This window comes from Hylobates moloch, unplaced genomic scaffold, assembly GCF_009828535.3.
Source record: "Hylobates moloch isolate HMO894 unplaced genomic scaffold, HMol_V3 SCAFFOLD_14, whole genome shotgun sequence".
Lineage (NCBI taxonomy): Eukaryota > Metazoa > Chordata > Mammalia > Primates > Hylobatidae > Hylobates > Hylobates moloch.
In genome coordinates, this window is record NW_026652289.1 from 64433210 (window position 1) to 64460361 (window position 27152).

General features: G+C 42.6%; 1 protein-coding gene across 5 annotated transcripts in view; it reads right to left on the minus strand.

Moving 5' to 3' along the window:
- Positions 1 to 27152, minus strand: part of TRIP4 (thyroid hormone receptor interactor 4) — a 68039-nt gene that overhangs the window by 17962 nt on the left and 22925 nt on the right. For 4 of the 5 annotated variants that reach the window (XM_032175820.2, XM_032175817.2, XM_058427236.1 and 1 more), the window contains 4 exons: positions 23106 to 23232; positions 18629 to 18816; positions 12870 to 12994; positions 11097 to 11188 (listed from right to left, as the gene is read on the minus strand). In XM_032175820.2, coding sequence (XP_032031711.1) covers positions 11097 to 11188; positions 12870 to 12994; positions 18629 to 18816; positions 23106 to 23232 — 532 coding nt within the window. Of the gene's footprint in view, positions 1 to 4589; positions 4754 to 11096; positions 11189 to 12869; positions 12995 to 18628; positions 18817 to 23105; positions 23233 to 27152 lie in introns of all 5 variants that reach the window. The other variant, XM_058427237.1, reaches the window with a different exon arrangement.

Below are 27152 nucleotides of genomic sequence, written 5' to 3' on the forward strand. Positions count from 1 at the left end.
AATCCCAGCACTTTGGGAGGCCAAGGTGGGCGGATCATGAGGTCAGGAGTTCGAGACCATCCTCGCCAACATGGTGAAACCCCGTCTCTACTAAAAATACAAAAAAATTAGCCAGGTGTGGTGGCGGACGCCTGTAGTCCCAGCTACCCAGGAGGCTGAGGCAGGAGAATGGCGTGAACCTGGGAGGCGGAGCTTGCAGTGAGCCGAGATCATGCCACTGCACTCCAGTCTGGGTGAGACTCCATCTCAAAAAAAAAAAAAAAAAAAAAAAAAAAAAAAAAACTCCAACAAGTATATTTTCTCTAAAATTAACCTCATAGCTTTTCTGGCCTGATTCTTCAAGGCCTAACTGGGAATCACCCACTCATGACAATTATTTTTGGTCTTCATTTTAATATAATGGCTTCCACTCCAACTTAAACTAGTGAAAACCAGAAGAAAATTGCTTTTAATTAAAGACAGTTTTGGGAGGCCGAGGCAGGTGGATCACCTGAGGTTGGAAGTTCGAGACCAGCCTGACCAACATGGAGAAACCCTGTCTCTACTAAAAATACAAAATTAGCCAGATGTGGTGGTGCATGCCTGTAATCCCAGCTACTCGTGAGGCTGCGGCAGGAGAATCGTTTGAAGCTGGGAGGTGGAGGTTGTGGTGAGCTGAGATCATGCCATTGCACTCCAGCCTAGGCACCAAGAGAGAAACTCAAAATAAATAAACAAATGAATGAATGAATGACAGTACATGGTAAGGTCTTCAACCAACAAAGTCCACTCTGAAACTATTACCTCAGAATGCTGAAGACTTCTCTTGAGTCAAGGGCTGTGCCAATTTTAGATTTTATTTTCCCAATGGCTAGTCTGACTCAACTGAAAACTATTCTGAGGTAGTGCTCTAAGAGATCTTTGACTTCACTTAACATCAAGGTAAGGTCATTGTGAAGCAATCTGGTGTTATGAATGTCAACAATATTCTTTTATCAAATAACATATCTTTTAGAACAAAAAAGAAACCCAAGTTGATCCTAGACTTCTTTCACCCTTCATATCCAGTCAAATTACTAAGTCCTACAAACTTTACCTCCTAAACATTCCAATCATCAGATCCTTTCTCTTCAACTCAACTGACACAGCATTGCTGCAGATCTTCATCATAACTCACCTGGACAACCATGATAATTTCCTAAATCATCTCTGTTTTCAGGCTTGCCCCATCCAGTACATCCTTCCTATGGCTGCCAGGACAATCCTTCTGAAACATGACTTTGGCTGGGTGTGGTGGCTCAGGCCTGTAATCCCAGCATTTAGGGAACCCCAGGCGGGCGAATCACCTGAGGATAGTAGTTCAAGACCAGCCTGGTCAACATGGCGAAACCCGTCTCTACCGAAAATACAAAAAATTAGCTAAACGTGGTGGCATGCGCCTGTAATACCAGCTACTCAGGAGGCTGAGGCAGGAGAATCGCTTGAACCTGGGAGGTGGAGGTTGCAGTGAGCCGAGATCGCACCACTGCACTCTAGCCTGCACGACAGAGTGAGACTCTGTCTCAAAAACACAAAAAGAAAAAGTAACATGACTTTATATGGGTATCTTTCGAACACAGTTCAAATCCTTTCATACGGCATTTTTTTTTTTTTTTTTGAGATGGAGTCTCACCCTGTCACCCAGGTTGGAGTGCAATGGTGCGACCTCAGCTCACTGCAACTCTGCCTCCCGGGTTCAAGAGATTCTCCTGCCTCAGAATCCCGAGTAGCTGGGATTACAGGTATGTGCCTGGCTAATTTTTTTTTTTAATCTTTAGTAGAGACAGGGTTTCACCATGTTGGCCAGGCTGCTCTTGAACTCCCAACCTCGTGATCCACCCACATCGGCCTCCCAAAGTGCTGGGATCACAGGCGTGAGCCACCACACCCGGCCAAGATTTTTCATATATCTACCATTGTCTGCCTCTCTATTTATTGTCATGACCACTTACTGTGCACCTACTACATGGCAGGCTGTATGTTAGGACACTGGAGATATAAAGGTGATTAAGACATAGATGGTCACCTAGGCCAGGCCTGGAGGCTCATGCCTGTAATCCCAGCACTCTGGGAGGCTGAGGCAGGCAGATCACGAGGTCAGGAGATGGAAACCATCCTGGCCAACATGGTGCAACCCCGTCTGTACTAAAAATACAAAAATTAGCTGGGCGTGGTGGCACACAACCTGTAGCCGAGATCGCGCCACTGCACTCCAGCCAAGCAACAGAGTGAGACTCCTTATTAAAAAAAAAAAAAAAGGCATAGATGGTCACCTAAAGAACTACATGTCAACAAAAAAAAAAAAAAAAAAAAAAAGGCAGTAATAGAAGTATGAACACAGTAGGAGCCCAAAGAAGGAAATTAATCCTGTTAGGGAGGAAATGGGCTGGGGTCAGGGAAGACTTCAGAGAGTAACATCTGAGATTTTTTTTGTTGTTGATGGAGTCTTGCTCTGTCGCCCAGGCTAGAGTGCAGTAGTGCGATCTCAGCTCACTGCAACCTCCGCCTCCTTGGTTCAAGCGATTCTCTGCCTCAGCCTCCTGAGTAGCTGGGATTACAGGCGTCCGCCACCATGCCCAGCTAATTTTTATGTTCTTTTTTTTTTCGTTTTTTTGTTGTTTTTTTTTGTTTTGAGGCGGCGTCTCAATCTGTCACCCAGGATGGAGTGCAGTGGCGCCATCTTGGCTCACTGCAAGCTCCGCCTCCCGGGTTCATACCATTCTCCGGCTTCAGCCTCCCAAGTAGCTGGGACAACAGGCGCCTGCCACCACACCCAGCTAATCTTTTGTATTTTTAGTAGAGATGGGGTTTCACCATGTTAGCCAGGATGGTCTCGATCTCCTGACTTCATGATCCACCCGCCTCGGCCTCCCAAAGTGCTAGGATTACAGGCGTGAGCCACCGCGCCCAGCCCAATTTTTATATTCTTAGTAGAGACAGGGTTTCACCATAATGCCCAGGCTGGTCTTGAACTCCTGACCTCGTGATCTGCCCGCCTCAGCCTCCCAAAGTGCTGGGATTACAGGTGTGAGCCAACGTGCCTGGCTGATTTTTTTTTCTTTTGAGACGGAGTCTCGTTCTGTCGCCCAGGCTGGAGTGCAATAGCACGATCTCAGCTCACTGCAACCTCCGCCTCCCGGGATCAAGTGATTCTCCTGCCTCAGTGACCCAAGTAGCTGGGATTACAGGTGTGCGCCACCATGACCAGCTAATTTTTCTATTTTTAGTAGAGATGGGGTTTCACCAAGCTGGTCAAGCTGGTCTCAAAAGCCTGACCTTGAGTGATCCGCCTGCATCGGTCTCCCAAAGTGGTGGGATTACAGGCGTAAGCCACTGCGCCTGGCTCAAGTATTTATTAATGAATAAATATATATGAAAATCTTAAGAATTTCATGTTTATTTTCAGATGAAAACCAAAACACTAAATACATGGAAAAGTGGTAATATTCCCCATCTCTCTTCAGGATAAGTACAACAGAAAACACAACGCTCAGCCAGGCACGGTGGCTCATGCCTGTAATCCCAACACTTTGGGAGGCCGAGGCAGGCAGATCACGAGGTCAAGAGTTCAAGACCAGCCTGGCCAACATGGTGAAACCCCGTCTCTACTAAAAATACAAAAATTATCCAGGCGTGGTGGTGCGTGCCTGCAATCCCAGCTACTCAGGAGGCTGAGGCAGGAGAATCACTTGAACCTGGGAGGCAGAGGTTGCAGTGAGCCAAGATCACTCCACTGCACTCCACCCTGGACGACAGAGTGAGACTCCATCTCAAAAAAAAAAAAAAGAAAAAAGAAAAAAGAAAACACAATGCTCTTTGGATAAAATATATATATATATATGTGGTTGTTTCCGAAACCATTTAAGTGGGTACTTAATACCCAGACTGCAAATAACTCTAAAGACTGTCTGTTTTGATCTAGAAACTCTAGTCAATGTTCCAGTTTCTTTTTTTTTTTTAATTTGAGATGGAGTCTCACGCTGTTGCCCAGGCTGGAGTGCAGTGGTGCAATCTCTGCTCACTGCAACCTCTGCCTCCCGGGTTCAAGCGATTCTCCTGCCTCAGCCTCCCAAGTAGCTGGGATTACAGGCACCCACTACCATGCCCAGCTAATTTTTTTTTGTATTTTTAGTAGAGACAAGGTTTCACCATGTTGGCCAGGCTGGTCTTGAACTCCTGACCTCATGATCCACCAGCCTCGGCCTCCCAAAGTGCTGGGATTACAGGCATGAGCCACCGTGCCCAGCCTGTCAATGTTCCAGTCTTCAAGAGAATTCCAAAACTACATTCCCTATATCTCACTCAAGTGAGCTGTGATTTTAATGAATTGTCCAGGGTTAAGCTAGTTGTTAGTAACATAACAATTTTTCTTCTTGTTGAGTCTCAGATAACAGCTCTCATCGTGAGGGCTGCTATCGGAATATTTTCAGGTCTATATGTTGGCAGATTTTCTCAGTACAACAGACAGGACATTTTCACATATTTTAAAAGAGAATTTGTGGACTGCACTTTGAATTCCAGTGCCTAGTTTGAATACTGACTATTAAATCCTTCATTTTCTAATTTCTCACCTCTCAGGCTCACAGACAATTCATTGGTGATAGAAGCTGATGATTTTCACAAATAAAGTGATACTTGGAATCTTCCCGAAGATCTATGTTGCTTGGATACTCTGTTTAATTTTTAAAAATTGCTTTTCTTCTAGCAAATTCTCCTAGATCCTGAAGATACTTTTCTAGAAAAAAGAACAAGTAATATTCTCTTCCCTGTTGGAAGACTACAAGTCTACTGCTGTCAATTATTGGAAACAGGCACCCCGCAGTATAACTGCTTCAGCATAATTCCTTGAAGATAGGGTCTTGGCTGTTATAAAAGCCATAAGATCAAATAGACTAAAGGGTCAGTAAGCTGGCAGGAAAGGAATGGATTCAGTTCAGAAGAAACAGAATAATCAATGACCTTGGAGATTTCAGACAAATCAGATTTTCTATTGAAGGCAGGGATATAAATAGCACAAACATAACACAGACACATAGAAACAAAAGCCACCAACTCAACTTTTTGTTTGAAAACTTGTTAGGTCTAGAGAACTGTTCAAACCACAGCTGCTAATGGTTATGGATTTGGCAATCAAAATGTCTTTGTTAAAAAAAAAAAAGTTTTAACTGCCTTACTATTGAGGTTACAAACCACAGCCTTGATGCATTGTTGCAGTCAACATCCTCCCTGCTGTTTTTGAGAGCTTACATCTGCTGCTGGCAGATAAAATGCTGGCAAAAGGCATGGGCTCCTTCCAGGGGAATCACAGGAGAAGCTTTAACGAGATGGCTCTCATCTACCTTTTTACCCTGAGTTGAACCCATAGCCTTTTCTATATCACTTCTACCTTCTCTAGGCTGATCCTCTGCCATTACTCAGGAGGGTTGAGGGTCTAGAAGAATTTTTTCTGGCACAAATTAGTCATGCTGGCCATACTAATCTTAGAAGATAAAAGGAAGACTAGTTCATGGCTCAGGAGAAAACACATATTTTTAAAAACCATTTAACAGGGTAGTGCACTTGATTTTAAAACAACCACTAACAAAACCTTTTCGACTTTCTTTTTTTAAGAGGACTAAATGATCACACTATGCCAAAAATAGTGAGGGTTTAGTGTATTTTAACTTGTCAAAGAAAGGCCAAGAATGTGAGGTCAGAAGTAAATTACTGAATTTTGGGGGGAAAAGAAAAAGGAACAGCATATAAAGGCAAAATGTGGTCCAAGTCATACAGGAAGTTAGTTTCAGTTGAAATAAAAATTACTAGATCCACATTAGTTTTCAAAGAAAATGCAATTCAACCAGGTGATAAATGAATATGGAGATACTGAAGGAAGACACAGGTCACAGGTTAGGAAACTACTTCCTAGATGGTTCTCTCTCAGTGAGTTGACCTATGAGAATAAAGAAAAATCAAGCATACTTAGACTAACACTTCCTAAACTGTAAATACCGTGATACCAGTTCTGTAATATGTAAATAGGTAGTGCATGTGCGAGTAGGGGATTAATTTATGCTCGAAGTTTTGAGAACACTGCATGTTATATCCACCTCATAGAGAGTCATAATCCACACTAGCATATTAAGGGCTCTGAGATGTTCTACAGTAAACAGATATGTTTAATCCAAAGATATTTCCCAAATTTGTGTTTCAGAGAACACCTATGCCATGGGATAGTTTGGTAAATGCTAGTCAAGAGCCATTATTCCTAAACTCTCAACTCATTCATTCAGAAACAAGAATGAGGCTGGTATAACAGATTAGACAACTACATTTCTTTTTCTATTTTTTTTTTTTTTTTTTTGAGACAGAATTTTGCTCTTGTCACTCAGGCTGGAGTGCAGTGGCACAATCTCGGCTCACTGCAACCTCTGCCTCCTAGGTTCAAGCAATTCTCCTGCCTCAGCCTCCCCAGAAGCTGGGATTAAAGGCTCCTGCCACCATGCCTGGCTAATTTTTGTAGTTTTTTTAGTAGAGACGGGGTTTCACCATGTTGGCCAGGCTGGTCTCGAACTCCTGACCTCACGTGATCCACTTGCCTCGGCCTCCCAAAGTGCTGGGATTACAGGCGTGAGCCACCGCACCTGGCCTGACAACTACATTTCTTACATCTCAGAACTCTAGCTCAAACAGAGACAGGTAAATTACAAAGGGTGGTTTTTTTTTTTTTTTTTTTTTTTTGAGACTGAGTCTCGCTCAGTCGTCATGGGGTGCAGTGGCTCGATCTCTGCTCACTGCAAGCTCCGCCTCCTGGGTTCACGCCATTCTCCTGCCTCAGCCTCCTGAGTAGCTGGGACTACAGGCACCCGCCACCACGCCCAGCTAATTTTTTTGTATTTTTTTTAGTAGAGATGGGGTTTCACCGTGTTAGCCAGGATGGTCTTGATCTCCTGACCTCATGATCCGCCCTCCTCGGCCTCCCAAAGTGCTGGGATTACAGGCGTGAGCCACCGCCCGGCCCAAAGGGTGGTCTTGATATTTTCTAAAAGGCAGCCAAATACCAAAGCTGCAACTTTTTTTTTTTTTTTTTTGAGAAACAGTCTCACTCTGTCACCCAGGGTGGAGTGCAGTGGTGCAATTTCAGCTCACTGCGGCCTCCACTTCCCAAGTTCAAGAGATTCTCATGCCTCAGTCTCTCTAGTAGCTGGGATTACAGGTATGCGCCACCACACCCAGCTAATTTTTGTTTCTTTAGTAGAGACGGGGTTTTGCCATGTTGCCAGGTTGGTCTCGAACTCCTAGCCTCAAGTGACCCACCTGCCTCAGCCTCTCAAAGTGCTAGGATTATAGGCGTGAGCCACCACACTCAACCCAAAAGCTACAACTTTTATTTTGTTTTTTTTTTTTTTTTTTTTTTTTGAGACGGAGTCTCGCTCTGTCGCCCAGGCTGGAGTGTAGTGGCACAATCTCGGCTCACTGCAAGCTCCGCCTCCCGGGTTCACGCCATTCTCCTGCCTCAGCCTCTCCGTGTAGCTGGGACTACAGGCGCCCACCACCACGCCCGGCTAATTTTTTGTATTTTTAGTAGAGACGGGGTTTCACCGTGGTCTCGATCTCCTGACCTCGTGATCCACCCGCCTCAGCCTCCCAAAGTGCTGGGATTACAAGCGTGAGCCACCGCGCCCGGCCCTACAACTTTTAAAACTGATAAACTCTTTACTCAATAAATAAGATAAAAATAGGGCTAACATCAATTCTAAATAAATTCATATGCTACCCTTAAACACAGAAATGGTGGAGGCTGGGCACAGTGGCTCACACCTGTAATCCCAGCACTTTGGGAGGTCAATGCGGGTGGATCACCTGAGGTCAGGAGTTCGAGACCAGCCTGACCAACATGGTGAAACCCTGCCTCTACTAAAAATACAAAAAAAAAAAAAATAATGGCCAGGTGTGGTGGTATGTGCCTGTAATCCCAGCTACTCAGGAGGGTGAGGCAAGAGAATCGCTTGATCCTGAGAGGCAGAGGTTGCAGTGAGCCAAGATTGCACCACTGCACTCCAGCCTGGGCAACAGAGTGAGACTCTGTCTCAAAAAAAAAAAGAAAAAAGAAACAGTGGAAAAAAGTTACAGAAAAGCCAACCATAGGGAAAATGGGTATGTGATTCTCATGTCTGATGAAGCCTAGTGGCTTCTGGCTTCTGTTATATTTTAATGTTATATATCAGAGACATTCATAAAGAGAGTTGCCAGCACCTCTAGCTGGAAACATATGGGAGGATTCTTGCACTTCTACATGCTGTTCGAAGCAACCTCAGGAAATGAGATACAATATAAGTTCAAGGAGAAGTATCGTGAAAAAGAGGTATCCTTCGGAAATCAACAAGACTTGTTTTAATTAGATTTCTAATTCCTATAACCTTCATAGTATTCCATAGATCAGGATTATAGTTTCCTACCCTTCTCTACACAAATTTGTGACACAAAGAAGATTGGCTATCTAGAGATTGAAATCATTTGACCTTGTATCAGGTGGTGGTTTGCTTGATCAATAGATGAGAAAATAAAGCAAGGCCTCTTGCCAAAAACCATAATCCACACTGCCAGATGCTCCTGGGTTCTCTTTTAGAATGCAAATACATATCCCAGGAAGAAAACATAATGCAGTATGTTATACTAAGCTGTTAACGACTGTGAATCTCCAAAACTGTAAAGCCTACACCAGTGTAAGGTATTTTTATAATATTACTTCTAGACTGGGGGAAAAAAAAAGGGAGCGGGGAGGAAGAAAGTAGACATTGAAAAAAATGGGCAAAAGGCTCAGAGGGATAGTGCAGGCACAAGAGTGCGGGGGACAGCCTCCATGTGTCTATGGTTTTGCCTAGGTCTGGATCAGATACTAAGGGAAGAACAAAACGCTAGAACTCAAAATTCACACCAAAATGCATGCATTGTACTCACACACATAATCAGAGGAGGCAGAGGAGGTAACTCACAAGGAAATGAAAGACATAAATCTAGAGGGATAATAAGTGTTAGTTAAAATCAGTCAGTAGGCTGGCCACAGTGGCTCACACCTATAATCAAAGCACTTTGGGAAGCTGAGGCGGGTGGATCACTTGAGGCCAGGAGTTCAAGACCAGCTTGGCCAACATGGTGAAACCTTGTCTCAACTAAAAATACAAAAATTAGTTGGGCATGGTGGTATGTGCCTGTAGTCCCAGCTACTGGGAGGCTGAGGTGGGAGGATCACTTAAGCCCAGGAGGCAGAGGTTGCAGTGAGCCAAGATTGGCACTCCAGCCTGGACGACAGTGAGACCCAGCTTCCAAAAAAAAAAAATAAAGAGTAAAGAATACACAGGGTAAAATGGCTGGGAACAGTAAAGGAAAACAGTAGACAGTAATAACAGTAATGAAAGGTAAGTAAGTCTGAAAAAGAGAATTTGCTGAGAAAAATGAAACTGAAGCTCTTTTTCTTCAGCACACTGGTGGAAGCCCTATTATCTAAAGCAACTGTTCAAAGAACAGGAAAACCATACTGATAGGTAAGACTGTTTGTGCTCAAGGATGGACTTTTCCTGTTTTGGATTTCTGCTAGTTCTGTGTCTAAACATAAAGGTCCTACATTTCAGGAATTTTCTAATTAAGTTAAAGTCTTTCGGCTCCCTCTGCTGTTCAAAAATGTACTTTAGTTACATCAGTTTAATGTTTTTTTGGTGGGGGGACGGGCAGAGTCTTGCTCTGTTGCCCAGGCCGGAGTGCCGTGGCATGATCTCAGCTCACTGCAACCTCCGCCTTCTAGGTTCAGGAGATTCTCCTGCCTCAGCCTCCCGAATAGTTGGGACTACAAGGGCGTGCCATCACACCCAGCAATTTTTTTTGTATTTTTAGTAGAGATGGGGTTTGACTGTGTTAGCCAGGATAGTCTTGATCTCCTGACCTCATGATCTGCCCGCCTTGGCCTCCCAAAGTGCTGGGATTACAGGTGTGAGCCACCATGCCCATCTTTTTTTTTTTTTTTTGAGACAGAGTCTCACTCTGTCGCCCAGGCTGGAGTGCAGTGGCACGATCTCAGCTCACTACAACCTCCGCCTCCTGGGTTCAAGCAATTCTCCTGCCTCAGCCTCCTGAGTAGCTGGGATTACAGGCATGCACCACCACACGAGGCTAATTTTTGTATTTTTAGTAGAAGCGGGGTTTCACCATGTTGGCCAGGTTGGTCTCAAACTCCTGACCTAAAGTGATCCACCTGCCTCGGCTTCCCAAAGTGCTGGGACTGCAGGTGTGAGCCACTGCGCCCGACCTGTCAGTTCAATCTTTAGTGATAAAAATAAAAATATATAAATGCATACATATGTACATTCACACATAAATACACATACCTCCTCCCAAATACGGCATAGTCCTGGTAATCAGGGTCAAATACATTTGCCTATCATGAGTTCGATAGCCTGGACCAAAAGCTCCAGAATTAGCAATAACAGATCCTAGTATTCCCATCCCTCAATCAAAATAATTCAAGGGATAATCAAGGGTTTCTTCAAAAGAAGCAAGGTTTTGGTAAGGCACGAAGACCCTATATACTTGTTAGCTGGATTGCGGCAATAGCTTTTTTTTTTTTTCCCCCAGAAGGAATCTCACTCGGTTGCCCAGGCTGGAGTGCAGTGGTGGGACCTCGGCTCACTGCAACCTCCATCTCCTGGGTTCAGGCTATTCTCCTGCCTCAGCCTTTGGAGTAGCTGGGACTACAGGTACATGCCACCACGCCCGGCTAATTTTTTGTATTTTTAGTAGAGACGGGGTTTCACTGTGTTAGCCAGGATGGTCTTGATCTCCTGACCTCGTGATCCGCCTGCCTCGGCCTCCCAAAGTGTTGGGATTACAGGCCTGAGCCACCGGCACCTGGCCTGGAAATAGCTTTCTATACAGATATTTATATGCACCAGGCTGGGTGTGGTGGCTCACACCTATAATCCCAGCACTTTTAAGAGGCCAAGGAGGGAGGATCACTTGAGGCCAGGAGTTCAAGACCAGCTTAGCCAACATGGTGAAACCTTGTCTCTATTTAAAAAAAAAAAAAAAAAGTATTCTTTACTCACCTGCTCCTTAAATTGCTTCTGGGACAAGCAGTCAATTAGGTCCACACAGCCCAGAAGACAACCTGATGGATAGTCATTAGGAAATTCCACATCTGAATCAGGAATAACAAAAATATTGAATAAATTTCCTCCTTTGTGATCTTGGAACTCAGGAATCTGTTTTCAATTCTGAACAAACATTAATAACTTTTTCCATTATCTATTTGTAGACATAAGGAAAACAGTGAGATTTACTTGGGACAACTGTTTGCATTTTAGCAAAAAAATCTAGTGAGTGGCTCACTTAGTCCACTATCCACATGTTAAGCTAGAAAATTTTTCCTTTGCCTTCATGCCATCAAAGTTCAAGAACCCCACAAATTCATCCTAATACAAATCAATTCTACTATACGCCATTGGATCAGATTGGAGTTTCGCAGTGATGAGTTTTGGAAGCAAAGTAAGGCAGTTACAGGTGACAAGAAAAAAAAACATCAAAATGTGATTAAAACCGTAAGAATGAATGTCTTTAAAACAAGCCAGTCATATCAATCGAAATAGAAGTGTGCTTTTAGGCCAGGCGCAGTGGCTCACACCTGTAACCCCAGCACTTTGGGAGGCCAAGGCAGGCAGATCACTTGAGGTCAGGAGTTCAAGACCAGCCTGGCCAACATGGTGAAACCTTGTCTCTACTAAAAATACAAAAAATTAGCTGGGTGTGGTGGCATGCGCCTGTGGTCCCAGCTACTCGGAAGGCTGAGGCAGGAGAATCACTTGAACGTGGAAGGTGGAGGTTGCAGTGAGAAGAGATGGCGCCACTGCACTCCAGTCTGGTTACAGAACGAGACTCTGTCTCAAAAAATAAAAATAAAAAAGTGCTTTTAAGGAAGCATGAACTTTTTATTCCTAGTGATTCTTTAAGCCTTCTTTTTTTTTTTGAGACGGAGTCTCACTCTGTCACCCAGCCTGGAGTGCAGTGGTGCGATCTCGGCTCACTGCAAGCTCCGCCTCCCGGGTTCACGCCATTCTCCTGCCTCAGCCTCCCAAGTAGCTGGGACTACAGGCGCCTGCCACCATGCCCAGCTAATTTTTTTTTGTATTTTTAGTAGAGACGGGTTTTCACCATGTTAGCCAGGATGGTCTCGATCTCCTGACCTCATGATCCACCCGCCTCAGCCTCCCAAAGTGCTGGGATTACAGGCATGAGCCACCACGCCCGGCCAGCCTTGTTTCTTAAAACCTTTAAAGATGGTTGTGTAGTTGTCCTTTTATTCTACCCTCAAAACAACTGTATGAGCTGGATAAGACGAAGGAAAAACAGGATGCCCAAAGGTCAGAAGTCTTTTTAAGGATCCAAAGTTAGTATTCTTGGGGTGATTCCCAAAATACGTTGCTTAAGTCAATCAACTTTGATTTGTCCAAATACAATAGCAGGCGTCTATTTAGGCCACTCTCAATGAGAATTCCTATTTGTGGTTGTTCTTCCCAATGTAAGGATCTCAGAGTTTACACTAGTAATTTTATCCTTAGAGTAAAGAAGATGATTTTCTCAGATAAAAAAAATTAAGACTAGTTGATTTCTTGCGTTGGAAATTGATATTTTTATTTGCACTGTTTTGACAGATTAATGCTTTGAATGCTGTCAATGATTTACCACTAAACAAACAAACATATACAAAGATTAAAAGTCTCTTTTAACAAAGAAAAAAACAAAGAAAGAAGGAAGTGGAAGAAGATGAACGTCAATGACTTCTCTCACAAAGTAAAATTGCAAAGAGAATATACGGCTGTTACCTTTCCCACGAAGAAGACGATATGTAGCCTGGAGTTCTGAGACTTCTTGCGGGGAGGGTTTTTTAGCTGTGGCTGCTATCCAAAGTCGTCCTCTGTGGGGTGTGTACCAGGATCTGCCCTCCACCCTTAAACAAATAACAAATTTAGTGGGAAGGATCTAAATTCTAGTTTCCTGGAATATCCCATAATATATAACAAATCCTATAGCAAATTATCCAGTTGAACCAAGAGGTCTATAGATGATGCCTTCCCAAGAGCAGTATCTTTTGTCAAAAACACTTTTCTCTCACAATACCTTTCACTTGAGGATGAACTCTGTCCACTAATTTCTCCTCCATCAGAATAGTGACAAGTCATCTCTCTCAACTCTTGACTGCTTTTCACCTGATCCCTACAACTTAGATTTGGAGCCCTGACCAGTCTTGGTGCTTCTACAATACAAATCCTATATTTTCAAGGCATATAAGTCATATTAGAGATGTGGAAATCCTTGCCCTTGAGTCAAAGGCTAACCTTTCCTTAGAAGATTAGTTGATTTGTTCTCCAACCTGACAGAAAAATCCTCATCTACACATAACTCCCAAGAATGTTACTTTTTATTATTTAAAATAATTTAAGTAAATAAAAATGCTTATCTTTACTCTTCCATTAGAACCACACCCATTTGCTTTTTTTTTTTTTTTTTTGAGACGGAGTCTTGCTGTGTCACCAGACTGGAGAGCAGTGGCGCAACCTCGGCTCACTGCAACCTCTGCCTCCTGGGTTCAAGTGATTCTCTGGCCTCAGCCTCCCAAGTATCTGGGACTACAGGCACATGCCACCACACCCAGCTAATTTTTGTATTTTTAGTAGAGATGGGGTTTCACCATGTTAGGATGGTCTCAATCTCTTGACCTTGTGATCTGCCTGCCTTGGCCTCCCAAAGTGCTGGGATTACAGGCGTGAGCCACCGTGCCCAGCCCCATTTGCATTTTTAAATTGTATTTGGGGTTTTCTTTGTGGATTATTAAACAACTTGTGGACTAGTTTGAAAAAACCTGTAAAGAGAATAACAGAATGTATTCGGGAGAATTTAATTGCTACTTTCCAAGGGTTACAAAAAGATGTTTCTCTTTCCTCTCCCACCAAATTAAATAAAGTACCTTGATAATATATCCCTCTTATCCCATTCTTATAATGGAAAATGGGGTCATGAATTTTTCATTTCCTTGGTTTCCCAACACAGATAAATTGGAAGAGTGCCAGGCACACAGTAGGCACATGATATGGGGAATGAACCAATGTATATCTTCCCTCTAGGCCAAATAACCTCAAGAATTACTGGGAAAATGGTCCCACAAATGTGGCAAAACTACCTACTTTATTTCTGTGGGATTAAAATAAAGTGACTGCACTAGATGCTGCTCATTCTGTTCACTTCTGTGAGAAAATTTGAGTAAGAGATCCAAATAGGATGAGAGAAATGTAAACACTCTGATTCCCTTAGCAGAAGGCAAGTTGTTTAGTTTTCTACTTTGGAAAAGCAAGACACTTAAATTGCAGAAAATTCAATGAGAACAACAGACATCTAAGTGTTTGATCATCCTGGAGAAGAAGTGGATTCCCATGCACTTGTTCTAATGGCGTTTACAGACATGAACTATGAAACAATTAGGAGCCAAAGCAAGGAAACCTGACCTTCAAGAGGGGAGAAAAGGTGTAGTGCACCTTAATACAGTAGAGAAATGGCAGCTAATAGTGAAACTACCAAAGTAGAAATGATTATGCCTAAATGCTGATAATCATTTGCTTTTTTTGTTTGTTTGTTTTGTTTTTGTTTTTGTTTTTTTTGAGACAGAGTCTTTCTCTGTCCCCCAGGCTGGAGTGCAGTGGCGCGATCTCGGCTCACCGCAACCTCCACCTCCTGGGTTCACGCCATTCTCCTGCCTCAGCCTCCCGAGTAGCTGGGAATACAGGCGCCCGCCAACACGCCCGGCTAATTTTTTGTGTTTTTAGTAGAGACGGGGTTTCACCCTGTTAGCCAGGATGGTCTCGATCTCCTGACCTCGTGATCCGCCCGCCTCAGCCTCCCAAAGTGCTGGGATTAAAGGCTTGAGCCACCGCGCCCGGCTAATCATTTGCTTTTAAGTAAAGTAAGAGAAATGTCTGAAGCCTGAACAGTAGAGGGGAAAGAGCACTCTGAAAACCAGAACTCTAGTTCCATCTCTGTCATTACCTAGCTTCATATTTCAGGGGAATCCATTTTACCTTTGCCTGCTTCAGTATCCTCATTTGTCAAAGACCATAATAATACTGGCCTAATCTACAGTCACATCTTGCTTAACAATGGGGATATGTCCTGAGAAATGTGTCTTTAGGCAATTTCATTGGCTGAACTTACACAAACCTAGATAGTGTAACCTACTACACACCTAGGCTATGGTATAGCCTCTAGCTCTTTTTTTTTTCTTTTTGAGACCGAGTCTCACTCTATCACCCAGACAATCTCGGCTCACTGCAGCCTCTGCCTCCTGGGTTCAAGCAATTATCCTGCCTCAGCCTCCCGAGTAGCTAGAATTACAGGCATGCGCCACCACGCTCCACTAATTTTTGTTATTTTTAGTAGAGATGGGGCTAGGATGGTCTTGAACTCCTGAACTCAGGTGATCTACCCACCTTGGCCTCCCAAAGTGCTGGGATTATAGGCGTGAGCCACCGTGCCCGGCAGCCTCTTGTTCTTAAGTTACAAACTTGTACAGCATGTTACTGTACAGAATACTGTAGGCAACTGGAGCACAGTGGTAACTATTTGCATATGTAAATACATCTAGACATAGAAAAAGTACAGTAAAGGCTGAGCATGGTGGCTCATGCCTGTAATCCCAGCACTTTGGGAAGTGGAGGCGGGTGGATCACTTGAGGTCAGGAGTTTGAGACCAGCCTGGCCAACAGGGCAAAACCCCATCTCTTCTAAAAATACAAAAATTAGCCGGGCATGGTGATGCACGTCTGTAATCCCAGCTACTCGAGAGGCTGAGGCAGGAGAATGCTTGAACCTGGAAGGTGGAGGTTGCAGCAAGCTGAGATCATGCCACTGCACTCCAGCCTGGGCAACAGAGCGAGATCCTGTCTAAGAAAAAAAATAAAAGAATGAAAGAAAAGAAAAGGTAGCGTAAAAATATAGTATTATAATTTTTTTTTCCAGATGGAGTCTCGCTCTGTCGCCCAGGCTGGAGTGTAATGACGCAATCTTGGCTCACTGCAACCTCCACCTCCCGGATTCAAGAAATTCTCCTGCCTCAGCCTCTCGAGTAGCTGGGATTACAGGCACACACTACCACGCCTGGCTAATTTTTATATTTTTAGTAGAAACGGGGTTTCACCATGAACTTGTGATCTGCCCACCTCGGCCTCCTAAAGTGCTGGGATTACAGGCATGAGCCACCGTGACCGGCCGGTATTATAATCTTATGGGACCACTGTTGTACATGTGTTCCATTGCTGATTGAAAAGTCGTTATGCAGCACATGACTGTATTTCATAGAGCTACTGCCTTGAAAACTAATAGAAAAAATAAGAAATGGCCTGGCACGGTGGCTCACGTCTGTAATCCCAGCACTTTGAAAGGCCAAGGCGGGCAGATCACAAGATCAGGAGATCAAGAACATCCTGGCTAACACGGTGAAACACCGTCTCTACTAAAAACACATACACACAAAAATTAGCTGGGCGTGGTGGCGGGCGCCCATAGTCCCAGCTACTCAGGAGGCTGAGGCAGGAGAATGATGTGAACCTGGGATGCGGAGCTTGCAGTGAGCCAAGATCACGCCACTGCACTCCAGCCAGGGCGACAGAGCGAGACTCCGTTTCAAAAAAAAAAAAAAAAAAAAAAAGAAGCAAAAGAAATATGTTGTAATGATAAGTGAAAGAAGAAAAACACAAACATATATATCATGCTCTTACCATTTAACAACTTACACAAGAAAAATAGAAACAGCCGAGCACAGTGGCTCACACCTGTAATCCGGGTCCGATCACCTGATTTGGATTTGAGACCAGCCTGACCAACATGAGAAACTTGTCTCTATAAAATACAAATTAGCCAGGGTGGTGGTGAGGAAGGAAAAGGGCTTGACCAGGGGGGGGGGGGGTTGCAATGATAAGATAACGCACCATCCCACACCCCCAGAGAAAAAAAAAAAAACACTTACAAAAAAAAAAAAAAAAAAAAAAAGAAGCCAGGCACAGTGGCTGACACCTGTAATCCCAGCAGTTTGGGAGGCCAAGGTGTGCGGATCATGATGTCAGGAGTTCGAGACCACCCTGGCCAACATGGTGAAACCCCATCTCTACTAAAAATACGAAAATTAACCAGGCGTGGTGGCGGGCGCCTGTAATCCCAGCTACTCGGGAGGCTGAGGCTGCAGAATTGCTTGAACCCGGGAGGCAGTGGCCACGATCAGGCCACTGCACTCTAGCCTGGGCGACAGAGCAAGACTCTGTCTCAAAAAAAAGATAGAAACACTCCAAAAAGCTAATAACAGCGGTTTCTTGGTGTGGGATTTAGGTAATCTTTCTTTTTCTAGCTACTTTTCTGTGCTTTACAGTTTTCCATTTACATGGATAATAAAAGTCAAGAAAAACACTATTTTTAAAAACTGAAAGAAACAAACACGCCGGGCGCGGTGGCTCACGTCTGTAATCCCAGCACTTTGGGAGGCCAAGGTGGGCAGATCACAAGGTCCAGGAGATCGAGACCATCCTGGCTAACACGGTGAAACCCCATTAACAGCTGGTGGCGGGCCTATCCCACTACCTGGAGGCTGAGGCAGGAGAAGACAAAGGGGGGTTGAGGACGAGGACCCCCATCACACCTGGCGACAGAAGGCGGTTTTTTTTTTTTTTTGAGACGGAGTCACCCAGGTGGTGGCTCACTTCACCACCTCCGGTTCACCCTTTAGTAGCTGGGACTACAGGCGCCCGCCACCATGCCCGGCTAATTTTTTGTATTTTTAGTAGAGACGGGGTTTCACCGTGGTCTCGATCTCCTGACCTCGTGATCCACCCGCCTTGGCCTCCCAAAGTGCTGGGATTACAAGCGTGAGCCACCGCGCCCGGCCGAGACTCGGTCTTAAAAAAAAAAAAAAGAAAAGAAAAAAAACACAAGACACCATGGAACAGTAAGCTATTAAATATTATCATCAGTAATACGTGTAACTCAGCTGTATAATACCTCTACTTATCTCAATTTCCCCTACTTTTGTAGAAAAGGATTTTGTGATAAAATAGTTTCTCAATATTATTAGCCAGATTAATAGTTAGATCTATGGACAGGAAAATAAAATCAGTTATGCTGGTATCTTAATAAGTAAATAGGCAACAAACTATGTTTCAAATAGGATCAAATTATTAAGGTTGCTGAGTAGTATATTATAAAGACAAAGCCAAGGGAAGTTTTTCAATAGATTTCCTTCCAAAGATGAAAAAATTAGTCTTCTATCTTTGTTATGACTTTGTTTCTTAGCCTTTTTAAGCTTGGTTTGTTTAAGCTATTCAGTACAAAAACTACTACTCTATTTGTCAATTTAAATGTTTTAAAATTAATTTTAAAATATACTACTACCAAGTCAGTAACATGAATATGTTGTTCAAAGTTCTATTTATTGAAGAGTATTATACATCATCACTAGATTGAGGAAAACTAATTCCAATCCATATTTCTAAATTAAATTTATGTCACTCTAAGATCTTCCACTGCCCAGATTCATTTTTATTCTTACCTTTTAATCCCTCTGACAAGCAGAGAAGCCCAGGGCTGATGTATAGAGAGGCACCAGCCACCATCAAAGCCTTCTTGAAATTCTTGATCCTGGATTCGCAACTGGTGCTGAAATGAGTTGAACTCTAGTCCCAATCCTGAAGAACGGAAAGCCTTCTTCTGTGAGGCTGCACCTGTGTAGTCAACCCACTACACAGAAAAACAAACACACAGTTTTGTCTCATAAGGCAAGAATCTGGGGTAGGTAGACAAAATGATGTGAATGCTAATAATGAGGAAATCATATTGGGAACATTTTTCTTAGAAAAATAAATACCAGGCTGGGCATCGTGGCTCACGCCTGTAATCCCAGCACTTTGAGAGGCCAACGCGGGTGGATCACTTGAGGTCAGGAGTTCTAGGCCAGTCTGGCTAACATGGTGAAACCCCATCTCTACTAAAACTACAAAACTAGCCGGGCATGGTGGCAGGTGCCTATAATCCCAGCTACTCAGGAGGCAGAGGCAGGAGAATCATTTGAACCCAGGAGGTGGAGGTTGCAGTGAGCCAAGATTGTGCCACTACACTCCAGCCTGGGCAAGAGAGTGAGACTCTGTCTCAGAACAACAACAACAAATGAAAAATAAATCCCATCTTTGTCTGAAATAAGGCCAAAAGGGTAGAGATAGTATACATTCAGTAGAAGTCTCAGGTATGATAACAAGGCCCATCTTTAATTAGAATGTTGAAATCTCCATACAATGCTTACTAATTCCAGCAACAGCACAAATATCAGACCAAAAGAGCTATAATTATTTCCAATTTATACTTAATGATCCATACTTGGTTCTGGATAATTTTTCAATAGAATTCTGTGAGGTAAATGAAGGTTCAACATTTTGGTCCACAATTCTGCATGTGCTTAGGGGCAGTGTCACATGCTGGCACCATGACAAAGCCAAACAGATGTTGTCAGGTCAGAGGCAGCAGTTCTGACTACTGGATGCATGAAATATTCTCTTACCCTGAAATGAAGAACTTGTCTCCTGAAAGAGAGGATGGAGGACTACTAAAACAGGGCTCCCATCATATAAAAAGAATAGAGAATTATAAGGTACAGGTAATTACAGGAGAGTGAAGAGTCTTGGCAACAGTTCAGACAGAGAATGGCAAAGGTTAATGTTTCTTCCAGAGCAACGATACCATGTGCTCCAAAATTAAAATTTAAAAATAAAGGCAATTAGCATGATGATATTTGGAGTTATCTTTTTAAAAAATTTAATAATTTATAAAGCTGGACACAGTGATGCATGCCTGTAGCATCACTAGCTACTCAGGAGGTGAGGCAGGAGGATCACTTGAGCCCACAAGTTCAAGGCCAGCCTGGGCAACATGGTGAGATCCTGTGTCTTTAAAAATAATAATAAGGGCCAGGCATGATGGCCGATGTCTGTAATCCCAGCACTTAAGGAGGCCAAGGCAGGAGGATTGCTTGAGCCCAGAAGTTTAAGACCAACCTGGGCAACAAGGCGAAACTCTTCTCTGCAAAAAAATATACAAATTAGTAAGGTATGATGGCATGTGGCTACTGTAGTCTGAGCCACTTGAGAAGCTGAGATGGGAGGATCTCTTGAGCCTGGGAGGTAGAGGCTGCAGTGAGCTGTGATCATACCACTGCACTCTAGCCTGGATGACAGAACAATATCCTGTCTCAAAAATAAATAAAAATGAACATAAAATAACTTATAGGAAAAAACTTCTAGTGGTAGTCGAAACCCTAGGCATTTAACCCCTAAAGATTTCGGTTTTTCCAACTGGAAAAGGATGAAGTTGGACTAAATAAATTTCTAAGGATCTTTCTGCCATACAATTTTATGATTCTTGTCAATTGTGGCATATCTTAAAAATACACATTTTTACAATAAATACACATTTATTGAGTACTTAACTGTGAAAAGCACATTAACTAGGGAGACATAAAATATGAAAAAGATACGGTTCTTGCTTGCAAGGAACTTAAAGCCTAGTGGAAGACAGACACATAAATAACTATTCAAAACATAAGGCAGAATTGAGTACATACTAAATAGGACATAGAAGTTTTTACAGAGGACCAAAGAGGAAAAAGAATTGATCCATTATAGGGTAAATAAATAATTTCTTTAAAAAAATTTTTTTTTGAGACACTGTCTTGCTCTGCTGCCCAGGCTGGTCTTGACCTCCTGGCTTCAAGTGATCCTCCTGCCTCAGCCTCCCCAAATACTAGGATTACAGACGTGAGCCACCACACCTGGCTGGAAATAAATAATTTCATAAAATGTTGGTATGTGAACAATCTTGAGGCCCAAATTATTTTTTCTATTTCTACTACAGCTGTTCCCTCTAATTATACAGCCACTTTCCTAAATTAATTCCTCATTATCTTTTGATAATACTATTAAAGAATCTGCCAGCAGGTCTCTTCATCTACATTTTTAGTCTTTATGATGATAATTTTTTTTTTTAGAGATGGGGTCTCACTGTGTCATCCAGGCTGGAGTGTGGTGGCTTAATCGTAGCTCACTGCAGCCTCCAACTCCTGGTCTCAAGTGATCCTCCCACCTCAGCTTCCCAAGTATCTGGGACTATAGATGTGTATCACTACGTCTCAGGCCCGGCTCCCACTTTTGGTCTTTAAATAACTCTCTACTGCCCCACTAGTGCTTTAATACTAATTTGGGCTTGCATCATCTTTCCACGGTGCTATTACAATGACTTCCTTGGCAATTTCTCAGCTTCTAATCTTACTTACTCTTCCCTCCAATCCATTCTCTACGTAGGCATGGAAGCCATGCCCATCTTCTGTTAAAATTCTTCCAGAACCCTTCTTTGCCTACTTTAGGGCAAAACCTAAACTCATTAGCATAAGACAAAAAATCTTTCACGATCAGATGTTGCTTACTGTACTGGGTTGAGTAGTATCCCCCCAAAATCAATGTCCACCTAGATGGAGTCTGTGAATACAACCTTATTTGGAAATAGTCTTTACAGATGTAATCAGTTTAAGATGAGGTTATATTAGATTATAGTAGGCCCTAAATCCAATGACTTGTATCCTTGTAAGAGGAGAGCGCACACAGTGACGGAGACACACATGGGGAAGAAGTCCATGTGAAGACAGAGGCAGAGATTAGAGTGATGAGCTACAAGGCAAAAGACACCTAGAGCCACCAGAAGCTTAAAGAGGTAAGGAAGCATTCTCCTGTAAAGCCTTCGGAGGGAATGTAGTCTTTCCAACACCTTGATTTCGGGCTTTTAGCCTCCAGGTGTGGGAGAATAAATTTCTGTTGTTTTAGGTCACCTAATTTCTGGTACTTTGTTACAGCAGCCCTAGGAAACTAATACACTTATCAGTCCATAACAATAGTTAATTACTTGCGATTCCCCAAACCTGCAATGCTCTCAAGCTGCTGAGCCTTTGTATGTGTTGTACCTTCTGCCTGGAAATGCCCTCTCTAGATTTGTGTGCTTGGAAATTCCTATATCTATATCCCATGTTTTTGTGTACACATGCCTTTGTTACTACAATTCATTCTGCCTGGAATTTTTTTCTCCACCATTCTCAAACATATATTTTTCTCAAATATTTACTTTTTTTTTTGAGACAGGGTCTCGCTCTGTCGCCCAGGCTGGAGTGCAGTGGCATGATCATAGCTCACTGCAACCTCTGCCTCCTGGGCTCAGGTGATTCTCCCGACTCAGCCTCCTAAGTAGCTGGGACTACAGGCACCACGCCACCATGCCCAGTTAATTTTTGTATTTTTAGTAGAGACGGGGTTTCACCATGTTGCTCAGGCTGGTCTAGAACTCCCAGGCTCAAGCAATCTGCCTGCCTCAGCCTCCCAAAGTGCGCCCGGTGAATATTTACTTTTAATGAATGCCAGCTTCCCTATAAAACCCATTGATAGCTGGGCACTTTGGGAGGTCGAAGCAGGTGGATCACGAGGTCAGGAGATCTAGACCATCCTGGCTAACATGGTGAAACCCTGTCTTTATTAAAAAATACAAAAAATTAGCTGGGCGTGGTGGCGGGCACCTGTAGTCCCAGCTACTCAGGAGGCTGAGGCAGGAGAATAGCTTGAACCTGGGAGGCGGAGGTTGCAGTGACCCGAGATCATGCCACTGCACTCCAGCCTGGGCAACAGAGTGAGACTCCGCCTCAAAAAAAAAAAAAAAAAAAAAAAGAGAAAGAGCATTAACAAAAGAACCATGGAATTTTTGTCTAAATTTCTATAGTACTTAACAAAACCCTTTCTTGGGAAATACTTGGAAGATAAAACAAGTCAATTTGTCAGAAGTACTGCAATAAAAATGGAAAAAATGTGGGCCAGAGAATAAGGTTGGCAGGTGTGTTGAGAGAGCTGATTGGTATCTAAAGTCTATGAAATAGACATACTTAAAAGAAGGCAAAATTGAGGCCAAACTTCTCTTATTAACAGTTAGAGCAAAGGTCCACTAACCTGGGGAGGGGACTGGTACATGTTGGGATTTACCAGAACTCCCAAAGGCTCTTCAGAAGATCTATCCAATTTGGTCAGTGGCTGGTTCAAGGTTCCATTGGCAATGGCCTGTATTGTCTCATCTAGTCTGTGATAATAAACCAAAAGGATGCAACAATTGGTAATGTTCTATGCTCAGAATGCTTACCACCAACATAAAATGCTTTAATAGTAATAAAATTTGGAATATAAAGAGGAGTCTATGGATGACCTTCCCTACTCCCCACTCCAACTTCCTTCTCACACCAAAAACCCTAAGGAATATGAGTTAATAAATATTGCAGAATGGCCGGGCACAGTGGCTCACTCCTGTAATTCCAGCACTTCGGGAGGCCAAGGCTGGCAGATCACAAGGTCAAGGGATCGAGACCACCCTGGCCAACATGGTGAAACCCCATCTCTACTAAAAATACAAAAATTAGCTGAGCATGGTGGCACACGCCTGTAGTCCCAGCTACTCGGGAGGCTGAGGCAGGAGAATCACTTCAAACAGCGGAGGAGGTTGCAATGAGCCGAGATCGTGCCACTGCACTCCAGCCTGGGCAATAGAGTGAGACTCTGTCTCAAAAAATTTAAAAAAATAAAATAAAATAAAAGTTCCAGAATACCAAGAAAATACATAGGGCACACTACAGTCATTCACCTGCTCAACAAGATCATTAAACATGCCAAGACCAGAAAAGCTGCCTAGAGGCCAGGAGTGGTGGCTCATGCCTGTAATTCCAACACTATCATAGGCCAAAGAAGGCGGATCACTTGAGGCCAGGAGTTTGAGACCAGCTTGGGCAACATAGAGAGACCCTGGTTCTACAAAAAATAAATTAGCTGGGCATGATGGCTCACTCCTGTAGTTCTAGCTACTTGGGAGGATGAGATGGGAGGATCACTTGAGCCCAGGAGTTCAAGGTGCCACTGTCCCCCAGCTTGGGCAATAGTCAATAAGGCCCTGTCACAAAAAGAAAAAATAAAGTTGCCTAGGAATACCCTGACCTACAGAGGAGTATTCTATGGCAGCTCATCTTCTCAGTACAACCTATACAGTTATTCCTCTGCCTACTCAGCAGTCCTTTCTCCACTCCTTCTCGCTAGTCTGCATTCTATCTTTGCTTGAAGGCTCAGAAGTTATACAGAGGTACCCTACTGGCCCAGCACAAAAATGCTTAATCCTCTCTCTAAGGTCCTATAGTACCCACTATCTAAACAATCATTGGATACATCCCATGTTATCCCGTGCCTATGATGTTGGCACTGGATATCTGGCTCTAAACCTATAAAATAATGTGATGATTTTCATTTAAAGATTGTGGAAACCTACTGGTTAGTTTGTAAGAGATCATAAGCCCTGAAGGAACCCTATCTTAATTCATTCTATAGCTCTACAGTACTTGCTACTCTATTCAATACTCCTGTTGGATGCTTGACAAACATTTGTGGATAACAACAATAATTGTGAGGCACAACATAATGAAAAGCTTCAACTAACAGGAAAGGCTAAACTTGACCTTCAATTCAATTCAATATATGTTTGTTAGGAATATCTCATATATAAGGCAGCTTAAAAGGTGGGGAAGACATTGTTCCTGCCTTCAAGAGGCTTTTTTTTTTTTTAAGAGGCTTTCAATCCAAGTGGCAGATTTAAGACAGCCGTATAGATGATGAATCATACATGAGGGGATGTAATAATTACTATGAAACAGGCACAATCCGTTTAATGGTTATTATTCCATCATCCAACATGTTGTATCATGTAGGTTCAAGGGAGAGGTAGGTATGTGAAATGCAAAGACTGGGGGAGGAATTTCCAAACCAAGGAAAAATCAGAAACAAAGGCCTGAAGCTTTTAAAAAGTACAAGAATTTGTATGATGAGGTAAGTCTAAAATAGCATGGGGAGAGTGAGGTCTGAAAGGAATAGATTTGACACAGTATAATGATAAGTATATCCAGAACTCTAGAATCTCTATAAAAGAAATAATAAAAAAGCAAATGAATACATTTTTAGAACACTCAAATATACTAGCATACAACTAAAGCAAAGGAATGTGAATAAAAATTAGAATGAAATACCATTTTTTCATGTCTGAGAATGGCAAATTTTTAAAAAAAATCTTTGACAAGGGAAAAGGAAATTGTTATCTTGATATCTGGTGTGTAGCTGATAAGTCAAAAGTATGCACAATTTAGTGCCGGGCGCAGTGGCTCATGCCTGTAATCCCAGCACTTTGGGAGGCCGACGCGGGTGGATCACAAGGTCAGGAGATCGAGACCATCCTGGCTAACACAGTGAAACCCTGTCTCTACTAAAACTACAAAAAAAAATTAGCCAGGCGTGGTGGCGGGCGTCGGTAGTCCCAGCTACCTGGGAGGCTGAGTCAGGAGAATGGCATGAACCCAGGAGGCGGAGCTTGCAGTGAGCTAAGGCCACGCCACTGCACTCCAGCCTGGGCAACAGAGCGAGACTTCGTCTCCAAAAAAAAAAAAAAAAAAAAGTATGCACAATTTAAATATTCTCTTCTAAAAAGTTGTAACTTTTTTGTTTATGTTTATGTTAATAGACTTTTTTTAAGGTGGGGTCTCGGTATGTTGCCCAGGCTGGTCTTGAACTCCTGGCCTCAAGTGATCCTCCCACCTTGGCCTCCCAAAGTGCTGAAATTACAGGTGTGAGCCACCGCACCCAGCCTTAGGCTTTATTTTTTAGAGCAGTTTTAGGTTCAGAGCAAAACTGAGAGGAATATACAGAGGTTATCCACATCCCGAGACCTCCCAAATACATAGCCTCCCCCATTATTAGCATCCCTCACCAGAGTGGTACATTTGTTACAACTGATCAACCTACACTGACACATCATTATCACCCAAAAGCCACAGTTTACATTAGGGTTCACTCCTGGTATTGTACAATTTATGGGTTTGGACAAATTTATAATGACATATATTTACCATTATAATTATATACAGAGTAGTTTTACTGCTTTAAAAATCTTCTCTGTGCTCCTTCTATTTATTCCTCCCTCTCTTCTAATCCCTGGAAACTACTGAATAGTTAAAATCATACAGTATGTAGGCTGCACCATTTTAATACTCCCATTCACAGTAACAGAATATCCCCATTTTCCTATACCCACACAATATGGAATATTATCTTTTTAAAAAAATTTAAGCCAAATTTGATGAGCCAAAAAAAATTGATATATTGTTTTTAAAGCTGTATTTCCTGATTGCTAGTTAAACATCTTTTCAAATGTTACTGGCTATTTGTACTTCCCCACTTGTAAATTGTCTGTTCTTAGTTTTTGTCCATTTTTCTGCTGGAGTTTTCGGTCGTTTTCTTTTAATTTGCAAGAGTTCTTACTTATATAGTATGGATATTGTTCCTTTGACTGTTAAAACCACTTAAAATATTTTCTTCCAACTTGGTACTGTCTTTTTTATTTAAAATATCTTATATCTTCATGACTTCAGGATTTTGTATCTTGCTTAGGAAGAGCTTTATCACACCAAGACTATAATTATATTCTCCTATAATTCTGTATTTCTTTCTGTTCCCTTTATATTGTTTATATTTAACTCTTTAGTGAAACTTATTACAGCATCATAGAATGGTCTGAGATAAAGACATTACTTAGATTTTTTTCTAAACAGGCAATTATCCCAAAATAACATATTTAATTATTTATTTAGTGATTAAAAATGTTAGCTTTATTGATTACTAAGCTCACATACATATATACACACACCCGTGCACACATACAAACACAATGTAAACATACCAATCTCTTTCTAGATTCTGTTTCATTAATCTATTTCTGTGCCCAAACTATATCTCATTGTTTTAAAAACTTTTTTTTGCTGAGCATGATGACTCATGCCTATAATCCCAGCACTTTGGGAGGCTGAGGTAGGCGGATCACTTGAGGTCAGGAGTTTGAGACCAGCCTGGCCAACATGGTGAAAACCTGTCTCTACTAAAAATACAAAAATTGCTGGGCATGGTGGTGGGCATCTGTAA